The sequence below is a fragment of the Pinus tabuliformis genome, chromosome 8 (assembly GCF_031772625.1).
Source record: "Pinus tabuliformis cultivar Carrire ecotype Pingquan chromosome 8, CPIR1, whole genome shotgun sequence".
Classification (NCBI taxonomy): Eukaryota; Viridiplantae; Streptophyta; class Pinopsida; order Pinales; family Pinaceae; genus Pinus; species Pinus tabuliformis.
The window spans coordinates 1,684,093,952-1,684,106,909 of record NC_142294.1 but is presented as its reverse complement, the minus strand read 5'-3'; the positions used below and the strand labels follow the sequence as shown (position 1 = coordinate 1,684,106,909).

Genomic DNA, 12,958 nt, shown 5'->3' with positions numbered 1-12,958 from the left:
TGGAATCCATATTGTATTGTTGTGTTTCTTGTGGGTTATTTAAAATTTTAAATAAATGATGAGTAGTCAGGTAGTTTCCTGTGATGACAGGAATATAATAACATGCTTGGATAGTACAGAGGGTTGAGGACTTTGAGCTATTGATGTATGCTAATTGCATCTTCATTGATACCCCCTTTGGCCTCATCTAACTTCGGTCGCGACACGCCTCAGGTGAGACTCTTTGCCCCTCCAAGTAAAGTAAAAATGTTGGTGTTGTCTTAAACTATAGTGGAGCCTTGTTGGCCCCTTGAGCCTGAACCCAAGGTCTCTTCCCTATTGTCATTTTCATGCCAACATAGTGTAAAGAGAAACATTATCAAAACTAACCATAAAATCTTCAAGCTCAAATTTCACACATTTCAACATAGACCCTAAAATTTCTATGTGATTTCTCCATAAAATCTTGAGACCCTAAGATTTCTATGTGTTTTGTCCCTAAAATGTTAACTTAAATCATGAATCACGTGAGGATCCCATCTGAAAAAAAATATTATATATTTTTAAAAACTTGTAAATTTCTAAATTTTAAATTAAAAAACGTTTATACTATAAAACTTTATAATACACGTCTTCTTGAGATTTGGTAAATCTTAAGTATTTGCCATTTGGTAAATCTAAATTTAAAATAAATTTATGCTCATCGACAGATGATGGAATAACGATTGAAAATCACTTCAGGGAAATCCCAGAGACAATCCTCATATACCAGTAGGTTTTTAGGTTCCAAGGCCATTTTATATCTCGTTCACAGAACGGCGATGGCGAGGAGGGAAATTTTTTCCATATGTAAGAACACGTTAATCGTCCATTCCATTCGTGAACACTCCTTCCACACTTCCAATGCAACAGCAGACGCGCGCATTAGAGAATTATGTCACACTAAAACCCTTGCAGAGGCAGTGGATACCTTCAAGCATCTTCTTTTACCCAAACCTAAATCCATCCCCACTCTCAGCACTTGCAATCTTTTATTAAGTAGTCTGGTCCGACGGAATGAACATGAATCGGCATTCTGTGTTTACACGCTTATGATTGATGCAGACATTTTTCCAAATCTGATAACTTTGAATATCATCATCAATTGCCATTGCCAAACAGGTCGATTGGATGATGCGTTCGAAGTGTTTGAAGGAATGGAATCACACGGGCATGTTCCAAATGTTATAACCTTCAGTACCCTCATCAAAGGGCTTTGCAGGGTGGGAAGGATGGAGGACGCTCTCAAACTTTTCAAACAAATGGTGGGCAAACGACAGGTTCCCAATCTTATTACATATAATACTTTAATAGACGGGCTCTGCAATAGAGGAAAAACTAACGAGGCATTCAGGTTGTTAGCTGTTATGCTGCAAAAGGGCCATGAACCTGACACATTCACATTTAACACGCTCATGAATGGACTATGCAAAAAAGGTAAGCTTCAGGAATCCAAGAAACTATTGTATCAACTATTGAAAGAAGGGTATAACCCTGATGTTATTACATTTACTGTTTTGATTGATGGTCTTTGCAAAGAAGGCAAGCTGGATGAGAGTATGCAGCTTTTCTATGAAATGTCCAACAAAAACATGTGCCCCGATGTTGTAGTATACAATGCACTTATTGATGGTCTCTGCAAGGAAGGTAAATTGGACGAGACTAGGAAGCTCTTCTATGAAATGGCCAGCAAAAACATAAGTCCTGATATTGTCACATATAATGCACTTATTGATGGGTTCTGTAAGGAAAGCAAGTTGGAGGAGGCTATGAAGCTATTCTATGAAATCAGCAAAACTACAGTCCCTAATGTCGTCACATACAGTGTCCTTATTGGTGGTTTTTGTAAGGAAGGCAAGTTGAAGGAGGCCATGAAGCTCTTTTATGAAATGCATGAAAAAAACATATGCCCTGATGGCATCACATACAGTGCGCTTATTGATAGTTTTTGTAAGGAAAGGAAATGGCAGGAGGCCATCAAAATGCTTCATGAAATGATAGATAAGGGATACAATATGAATGTTATCACATACAATGCTCTTATTGATGGTCTGTGCAAAGAAGGCAAGCTTCAGGAAGCTGTCCAATTGTTAGATATTATGGGGCAAAGAGGCCATCAGCCAAATGAAATCACATACAATACACTTATAAATGGGTATTGCAGGGTGGGTAATCTGGAGAAAGCTGTGTCACTCCTTCAAGAGATGTTGGAGAAAGGTTGTAAGCCTAACCTAGTTAGCTATAGTACATTAATAAATGGATTCTGCAAGTATGGAAGGATAGACAAAGCTCTGCAAATCTATTATGAGATTCCAAAGCAGGGTTTGAGCTCTAATGTTGTTACATACAGCACATTGATGGATGGCCTCTGCAAAGTGGGTCATCTCAAGGAGGCAATACAGTTATTTAAACAGATGATAGATAGTGGCCATATCCCTGACATGATTACATATACCATTCTCATGGATGGACTATGCAAGGAAGGCACACACCAAGAAGCCAAAAAGCTACTTCATGAGATCTTAGAAACTGTTTGAAACTTTGACATGTTGTGACATATTTAGCAGTTAATAACAGTCTCTCTCTGTAAACATATTGCTGAAATGCAACTGGCAAGATTCAGTGATAGTTTGTTGCATATCTTACATTTGCCTTAGATTTATTGAGTTTGTACCTGTTTATAGTATACAATGAGTAGTAATGATTGTCACGGCATTTATTGGTTACATCGCATTTTTTAATTAGACATCTGCAAATACTTGAATTTCAAGCCTCTGCCCTCCAAATTTTAACAGTTAAGACACTAATCATCTTGATTGACTCTTTGATCAAGGAACAATGTTGGAGTTTTGTAGCTTCCGTCAGTCTTCATAACTAATTTTATAATCCTTCAAAACAAAAGAAAATGACAAAAGTAAATTGAATTTCAAGGTCAGCTCCCAAAGAATGAAATATGAATTTTCAAATTGCTAATTTTGCCTCCAAAAATGTAAGGTTGGCTCCTCCATAAGCTCATGTCAGCTCCTCCATAAGCTCATGTCAGCTCAGCCCAAAAGTCACACCTCTTGTGGCACTATTAATCACTATAAATAGAGCATTCGTCCTCTTCATTTTCGAAGGCATTTGGATCACTTCTATTCACGCGTGGAGATGAAAGGGACGAAATCCGAGACTGAAATAGAACGAAGTCTGAGGCTGATCCAGGACGAAATCTGAAGTAAAAAGGATGAAATATGAGGCAGAATTTCACACTTATCTGAGGCAGTACAGGTGGATGAATCCGAGGCAGAGTAAGAGGACGAATCTAAGTCAGACTTGAAGAATGAATTTATTTTTGTTTGCCTAGATTTGACCTGGGTTTGGTTATTGATCAGATTGTCTTTGTTTTTGGAAAATTCTGTTATATCTCTTGTTGAATTGGACAAATTTTCTCTAAGAAAAGGTTGCTGGGTTTTATCCTAATTTGGGGTTTCCCAAGATAAATTTTGTGTCTCTTGTGTTTGGCTCTCTTTTGTTATTATTGTTTTACTGTTGAAGATTTTCTTGTATAATTACTTACTGATTGAAAAGTAATTATCAGTTAAGAATATCCCTAAAAATCAACATGGTATCCGAACGAGGCTAAGAGCAGCCATTGAAGAGACTTGAAGGAGCCAAGTTTTTTTTTGGCAGGTCTGTCTCCCAGAGGGAACTTCTATTTCTTGGAATACAACAGAGATACCTGTTAGTGTACAAGGCATTCATTCTTGCGAAGAATTGCAATCACAGAAAGGCCCGAGATCTGCTGAATATAAGAGTCTGACCCGGTTACAAAACAAACACTGTCCAAAAGCTTGGGTGGTTATTGTCTTGTTTGTGACATGGTGACTAGCATAGGTAATGTGGCACCCGAACAATGGCTTTGTCGACATTGTACATTGGCACTGCTGACTTAAGGGTCACAAATATTGAGCCTAGCATGTCGAATGGTTATATTAAAGACTTATGAAGCTAGGTTGAACAATATTGCATATCAATCGGACTCTTCTAGCGTGGTATATATTCAAACGAGGTTCAACATGGACGGAAGTCTTACAACTAGCATTTGCACCTAATGTTGCAAAGAAAACACCGTAAGGCAAGCCAATAGAAAATGAACTAGTAGCTTGATGTGTCTTGTAAAATCAGCAACATTATAATGTTTCAAAAATGATATATTTACAATGTTCAAGATCATTTAGTCAACATTTATTACCATGAAAAATAACAATATAAAGGCCTAGAAAATAGGCTTTTGATCACCCTATGAGTACACAAATAATAATGTTGAAGGTACATTTGAGATAATTTCGCAAAATGGCTACTGAAGATGCAATATCCACTTGCAAAAATTAAATTAACCTGAATAAGCATAGAGGAAGAGTGGGTTATGTAGATGGAAAAATTAAGAAGAAGCCCAAGATCATAAAATGAAGGAGAAATAAACTTCAAATAACAATGTTAAATTGACCCTGATTTTCTGAATACAACCATGACCATGAACAACAATGGTGTGATACACTCCATTCCTAGATCTCAACTATAATATTCTATACAGAACGTTTGTGCCCATTTTCACTGAAGAAAAAACCATTACATATAATAAGGTGACAATAAGACAAAGATATGATAGATATGAAATGGGAAATAACCAATAATTGGCGACAAGACTAAAATAGCTATGATACTAAATTTGACAAATAAACTTCTAATTATAATAACAGTTCAATGAATGGAAAAGTAGCTCTACAAAATCTAGAAATAGATGTTGACTTATGAACTTTCATTTAATAAAAGTATCCTATTTATGTTAAGAACTTGTAAAAGTACGGAATCAAGTTGTAGGTGGAAATTACATGCATTGCTTCCCCCTCCTTATCACTAGATTTTGGGCCTTTCATTGGTCCTTCTTCACCAAAAATCTTTCCCTCATCCATAGCAATTTTCTGATTTGTTTCTTTCTTTGTTCTCACATTAGCCTTTGTTAATAGATACAAAACAACCATTGGCATTTTTTACTGTAGAATTTTTTTTTTGGAGGTGTTGTAGGATGATGATACTCAAATAATGAGGGTGTGGCGTGTGAAAGAACCTTAAATTTTGGCTAAAGAACCTTTGTGCCCATTTTCGTTGAAGAAAAAACCATTACATATAATAAGGAGGCAATAAGACAAAGATATCATAGATATGAAATGGGAAATAAGCAATAGGTTGTGACAAGACTTAAATAGCTATGATATGAAATTTGACAAATAACCTTCTAACTATAATAACAGGTCAATTAAAGTTAAAGAATCTCTACAATAGGTAGAAAGAGATGTTGACTTGTGAACAGCCATTTAATAAAAAATTACCATTTATGTTAAGAACTTGTAAAAATATGGAATCAAGTTGCAGTGGAAATTACCTGCGTTGTTGCCCCTCCTTATCACTAGATTTTGGGCCACTTTTTTGGGATTTTTACCCCGACAAACTTCATGTCCATTTGAATCTGTTCAAAAAATGCAAAAATACAGAAGATGATCTAAACATGGTACTATCATTTAATATTCGGTGTGCACCCTGCATTTAATTTCAGTCTCCTTTTATAGTATGGGTATTAACCTATTTGTGATAACATAGTTTCTTGAGCTCTCCCAACCACGTTTTAAATTTATTTCTTTTGTTTCCAAGCACGCATCTTGCTACCTGAGTTGTCTCATCTTCGTGGGATTTCCCAACTGTTTATTGAAAAAAGTACGCATGGCACAAAATTCTGGAGCAACTTTAAGAAGATATTTCATAACAGTAACATTATTACTTCAAAACGAATGTCTGTCAGTAGTTAGTGGCTCCTGAGATTTATTATATTTGACATGAAATACATCTACGATGTACAATAAGAATTCAAAAGGCTAGAATACCAACACTATGCGAGCCCTATTATGACCAACGTTTGCAACAAATCTTTAGGGCACCTCGTAAAAGTAACAAAATTTGATCTCTATTATAGTAAGATTAGAGGATTAATTTCCTTGATAATTTGATTGGTCTTAGCTGAGAACCATGGATGAATTCCAATCTAAAATCAGGATTTGAAGTGATAAGCACAAAAAGATGAAATTTTAAATGTTGACGATTTAGAAAACTGCAAATCGAGTTGGATAAACATATATTCTATATAATGAAAGCGATTTAACAACGGTAGTTCCCTTTTAGCATATTATATATAACACTTATATTTCATCTTCGGTAGTTCCCTTTTAGCACATTATATATAACACCTACATTTCATCTTTGTCATATCCTCGTCGGTCCTGGGTCAGTGGTCATTCAATACACTTCTTCAAGTATAACGACAAGTATTCTCTTACATTGAGAATGTATGAAGATCGTTTGAGACGAAACGGTAATGGATCTCGCAATTATCAAAACATTCCTTTTTCTCCATCTTGGAATGATCATGAAAAGAAGTGGATGGAAATGGAGGGCACGACCCCTCTTTTCCATTGTTCATAATCAGCATAAATGGAAAGGAAATCGCTACAAATAAGAACCAGATATGAGACGAATAAAAAAAACACTATCTCTTGTGGACTAAGACGTGTACCCATGTCACAAGTTGCCTCAAAATCAATCACAATGAAGTACTGAAAATCTTGGAGTTGAAGTTCCTGGGCATTACCTTGAGGATGTAGTTTGAAAGGTAGTTGTAGTTTCGGGGTATTTCCTTGAGGTTGCAGTTTAAAAGGTACATTCTGAAGACTGCTTCCTGGTGGCACCATGTAGTCCCAATTCCTTTGACTAATAAGTCCCTTCTTCAATGTATGTGTTGGGTACGTATGAAAACTGAAAGCTTGTGGAAAGTACACAAGGGCATCTGGTACACTCATAGACATTGCCTTTATATAACCTTCATTGAAAGGTAGTACATATCCATGGGGATTTAGTACACTGTCAAAATCTGGTATGCCACATGAAAACAAATCTTTCTCACTCTTTATTGCTATGCAAACTCCAACAGTGCCATAAAATTTAAAACCTGCAATTCTATTTGGTGACCACATTATAGGAACCTCGTGGTTCCTTATAATTTGTTCTGAATTATCATGTAGAAAAAGTTAGAACACATCAGCCAGAAAAACAATTATTTAATACTGTATATTCCTAAGTCTAACCTAGTGACCTATCATATCTTTATGTTTAGGCTTGTAGATGGGAGTTTGGGTATCACATCCTTTTGATTTTTGTTAGTCTGCTTCTGTGGGCTGTTTTACATTCTCAACTTTGGATTTTGAAGGTGTTTTTTTGGCAATTCTGGCTTTCCTCAAAGTGGTACTCGGTCTGGTAATTAGAGAACTTTGGGCTTGTCTCTTACTCAAGCCTGGAAGACTTCGACTTATCCTTTTATATTTGTTTGTTGAAGGGATTCCTTTTGGATGTTTTCCATGTATACTCCATTAGGGCAATTCTGGGAGCTTTGGGATATGGATTACCAGGAAGTTCCGTAAATGCACAAAGTTCTGTGAAGGCATGAAGACTTTATTAATAGCAATAGGACATCTATATTCTTGGTAACATCTAAGGCCCATGAAAAATGAGCACCAATGAAATAGAATAAAATGACTATTAGATAAAAATAAAAACAATACAACGCCAGAATCTCACAAAAGAAATAATAAAAATAATTTGACTCTTGCAATACTTGCCAACTTTTGTTTGCCATTTTGACTGTAAATGAAGATTATAGAAGTGCTCAGAACCACTTATGTTGCATGCTTCAAGACATCCTAAATTAAAACCTAGGTTAACAAAGAAAATCCTCCATAGGCTGCATACATATGATAAGTCAGTGCTCCAAGTACTCTGGATGTAACAAATTTAAGGATGTTCAATTTGAACTGGTGATTTTTGGCAAATTTTTAAAGTCGTGAGTGATCTAATTATAAATTACAATTTACTTGCATCAAAGCAAAGCAAACAAATTAAACAAAAATGAAAACCTGCAGCATTGTACATTGGATGCAAAGAGGTACACCTTAAAAATCAAATAACTACAAAGCTTTAAACAGTCTATAGTAAAATGGCATGCATCATAAGCTCCACTAGCCAGAGCTAGCCATAGACTTGACAATCCATAGATTCAACCTACTATTGCAGAAGAGCTCAAATGCTATTATCTGTTGTTATCTACGAAGAGATATCTACAAATCAGGCGTGTACTTTCATCTCTATAGCAATATTAAGATTTGAAATAATTGAAGATAATGTACATGTGATGTTGAACTCTGCAAGAGACGACCAGATAAGAGAAAAATGCTTAATAAAGTGAGATGTGAAGACTATACAGAGTTTGCTTTGCTTCTCTGCCAAGCAAGTTGCCATCTACATGAAAGATGTCTTGCAATATCAGAGAACATGTTTAGACGGTTTAGACACGGAATATATACAGTGTAACCAGATATACTTTTAGATCCCTTATAGGTTGGAGTTAAAGGGGAGATAAATTCTTCGTAAAACTGTGATTGCTTTAGTCCTCGTGTAGATGTTCAGGGATTTCCGTGGATGCTAATAAAATTTCATTTCAGATAAATGTCCACCTTACCACCCATCACCTTTCAAGTAAAGAAGGCATGGATCCAATCAGCTTAATTGACATGACAAAATTGTAATAGAGTTATAAACCTATTTCCAGTCACCAATTCCTTTAAGGGCAAATAACGTCTTCAGCAGAAACACTCCTCTTGACTCTTGATATGGATACTAGGACTCATCTTTGTCATATCCTCGTCGGTCCTGGGTCAGTGGTCATTCAATACACTTCTTCAAGTATAACGATAAGTATTCTCTTACATTGAGAATGTCTGGAGATCGTTTGAGACGAAACGGTAATGGATGTTGCAATTATCAAAACATTCCTTTTTCTCCATCTTGGAATGATCATGACAAGAAGTGGATGGAAATGGAGGGCGCGACCCCTCTTTTCCATTGTTCATAATCTGCATAAATGGAAAGGAAATCGCCACAAATAAGAACCAGATATGAGATAAATAAAAAAAACACTATCTCTTGTGGACTAAGACGTGTACCCACGTCACAAGTTGCCTCAAAATCAATCACAACGAAGTACTGAAAATCTTGGAGTTGAAGTTCCTAGGCATTCCCTTGAGGATGTAGTTTGAAAGGTAGTTGCTGTTCCGGGGCATTCCCTTGAGGTTGCAGTTTAAAAGGTACATTCTGAAGACTGCTTCCTGGTGGCACCATGTAGTCCCAATTCCTTTGACTAATAAGTCCCTGCTTCAATGTATGTGTTGGGTACGTATGAAAACTGAAAGCTTGTGGAAAGTACACAGGGGCATCTGGTACACTCATAGACATTGCCTTTATATAACCTTCATTGAAAGGTAGTACATATCCATGGGGATTTAGTACACTGTCAAAATCTGGTATGCCACATGATAACAAATCTCTCTCACTCTTTATTGCTATGCAAACTCCAACAGTGCCATAATAGTTAAAACCTGCAATTCTATTTGGTGACCACATTATAGGAACCTCGTGGTTCCTTATAATTTGTTCTGCATTATCATGTAGAAAAAGTTAGAACACATCAGCCAGAAAAACAATTATTTAATACTGTATATTCCTAAGTCTAACCTAGTGACCTATCATATCTTTATGTTTAGGCTTGTAGATGGGAGTTTGGGTATCACATCCTTTTGATTTTTGTGAGTCTGCTTCTGTGGGCTGTTTTACATTCTCAACTTTGGATTTTGAAGGTGTTTTTTGAGCGATTCTAGCTTTCCTCAGAGTGGTACTCGGTCTGGCAATTAGAGAAATTTGGGCTTGTCTCTTACTCAAGCCTGGAAGACTTTGACTTATCCTTTTATATTTGTTTGCTGAAGGGATTCCTTTTGGATGTTTTCCATGTATACTCCATTAGGGCAATTCTGGGAGCTTTGGGATATGGATTACCAGGAAGTTCCGTAAATGCACAAAGTTTTGTGAAGGCATGAAGACTTCATTAACAACAATAGGACATCTATATTCTTGGTAACATCTAAGGCCCATGAAAAATGAGCACCAATGAATTAGAATAAAATGGCTATTAGATAAAAATAAAAACAATACAACCTAGAATCTCACAAAAGAAATAATAAAAAGAATTTGACTCTTGCAATACTTGCCAACTTCTGTTTGCTATTTTGACTGTAAATGAAGATTATAGAAATTCTTAGAACCACTTATGTTGCATGCTTCAAGATATCCTAAATTAAAACCTAGGTTAACAAAGAAAATCCTCCATAAGCTGCATACATATGATAAGTCAGTGCTCCAAGTACTCTGGATGTAACAAATTTAAGGATGTTCAATTTGAACTAGTGATTTTTGGCAAATTTTTAAAGTCGTGAGTGATCTAATTATAAATTACAATTTACTTGCATCAAAGCAAAGGAAACAAATTAAACAAAACTGAAAACCTGCAGCATTGCACATTGGATGCAAAGAGGTACACCTTAAAAATCAAATAACTACAAAGCTTTAAATAGTCTACAGTAAAACGGCATGCATCTTAAGCTCCACTAGCCAACCTACTATTGCAGAAGAGCTCAAATGTTATTATCTGTTGTTATCTACGAAGAGATATCTACAAATCTAGCGTGTACTTTCATCTCTATAGCAATATTAAGATTTGAAATACACCTATGCCTGTTCACTTTAATTCCACTCAATGCCAGTATTGTGTCACCTTAGCGAATAGATCCAGTTAGATGTGTATGTATTTCTAATATTTTGTCAATGCTTACACTAGTAGTACTTATTTGGATTAACAAACTATTATTGGACTTTATAAAATAATTTTTTTTTTCCATGAAGACAACATATGATGGTATGTATACAACAGTTACATTGTATCAAGAAAATCCAGCACAAAAGATTTGAAGAACAAGAGCTAACATAAGGCATAAATTCAATAAGAATCATGACATATAAAAAATAATTAAAGATAAAACTTAGTAAACAAAATACCATTCAAAGCTAGACGATAAAGAGAAATCACTTATGTCCTGCCAAATTTGACAAATTCTATAACATTTTCAAACATAGAGTGCCTCTTAATCTTAAAAGATGGTATTTCAAGTTCCAAAAGCAAATATTTCATGGATTTTGAAAAAATACTAGTAGATGAGATGAAATAAATAAAATCATATTAATTCATTAACAATATGATAAATAATTAAACATGAATATCTACAAAGGGTAAATATATCTTGTTGCACCAACATCTTAAGCCTTTGTTATGGAAAAAAAACATTGCACTAACCTCTTAAGCCTTTGTAATGGAAAAACAACATTCATATATAATGGAAGTTGGAATGAGCATCTTATTGATAAGGTAGCTAAAACAAAAAATGGTAACACCTTATGATTGAGATATAGAAAAGACCCATAATGTTCATTTTGGAAGTTTTTTCTTTTCTATCAAGGTTCTCATGTTGTTGTAACTTGAAAAATTAAATTGAATGAAAATAAATAATTATAATATAAATTTATTTTAATAGATTTATTAAATAATGCAAGGGATCCCATTTTTTTTAATATAAAGAACTAATACGTGAAATTAAAAGGTAAAAGAACCACTCCTTGAAATATTTAAATTTAGGTTAAGACTTAAGATAATCTTATAGCATTGATTAATCTCCATAATATTCAAAGCATTAATTAAGAAAATATTAAATTTGTTCAAGCTATTAATATAAAACATAGTGAAATCCAAAGGTGAGATGAATACACACTCAGTTGGAACAATGAATTATATTTTTTCTTTTAGAATCAAAAGGTGAGATGAATGCATGTTGGAACAATGAAATAATTTTTGCTTCTACATTTAGGTCATGCAGGAAAAATATTAAATTTGTTCAAGCTATTAATATAAAACATAGTGAAATCAAAAGGTGAGATGAATGCACACTCAGTTGGAACAATGAATTATTTTTATATTAGCTTAAATATATTTCATTGCACTAACATCTTAAGCTGTAATGGAAAAGAACATTGCACTAATATCTCAAGCCTTTGTAATGGAAAAAAGCATTAATATATAATGGACTTTGGAATGAGTGTCTTATTGATAAGGTAGCTAAAATCTTCCAACCACTTAAAAGAGATTTAAGTAGCCAAAATTTTCCAACCACTTAAAAGAGATTTAGGTAAAACACAGAAAGTTAAAAAAAGACTTGTCTTTTATACCATTTACTAAGATAAAACAATGGCAACACCTTATGCTTGAGATGAGGAATCTTCCAACCACTTATAAGATATTTAGGTAAAACCCAAAAAGTAAAAAAGAAAAACTTATGCTTTATGCTATTTACTAAGATAAAAAAATCACTAATTCCATAGTGTTTAGATATAGTTTTAATGCAAGGATCTCATGTATTATGAGTTATCCAAAATATTCATATGCTAATTTATTTTAATAGATTTATTAAATGAGATCTCATTTTATTTTTTAATATAAAAGAAATAATACATGAAATTAAAAGATAAAAGGACTACTTTTTAAAATATTTAAATTTAGATTAAGACTTAAGATAATTTTATGGCATTGATTAATTTCCATGATATTCAAAGTATTATTTAAAAAAAATCTTCCAACCACTTAAAAGAGATTTAAGTAAAAACGAGAAAGAAAAAAAAAAGAATACCCTATTTTTTAAAATTTTAAATAACTAATACATGAAACTAAAAGATAAAAGAAATACTCTTTAAAATATTTAAATTTAGATTAAGACTTAAGATAATCTTATAGCAGTGATTAATTCCCATGATATTCAAAGCATTACTTAAAAAAATATTAAATTTGTTCAGCCTATTAGTATAAAACATAGTGAAATCAAAACGTGAGATGAATGTTACTCATTTGGAACAATGAACTATA

The 12,958-nt window shown here is 34.1% G+C and overlaps 1 protein-coding gene across 1 annotated transcript; it reads left to right on the top strand.

Moving 5' to 3' along the window:
* The first annotated feature begins 689 nt into the window (after positions 1 to 689).
* LOC149242708 (uncharacterized) lies at positions 690 to 2,634 on the top strand. The gene has a single exon (XM_089367717.1). It carries the CDS (start codon positions 801 to 803, stop codon positions 2,553 to 2,555), a length of 1,755 nt encoding a protein of 584 aa, XP_089223843.1. The 5' UTR covers positions 690 to 800; the 3' UTR covers positions 2,556 to 2,634.
* Positions 2,635 to 12,958: the final 10,324 nt, after the last annotated feature.

Bases quoted from the DNA above. Each gene is read 5' to 3' on its own strand.
- LOC149242708 (XM_089367717.1), top strand. From the start codon at position 801: ATGGCGAGGAGGGAAATTTTTTCCATATGTAAGAACACGTTAATCGTC.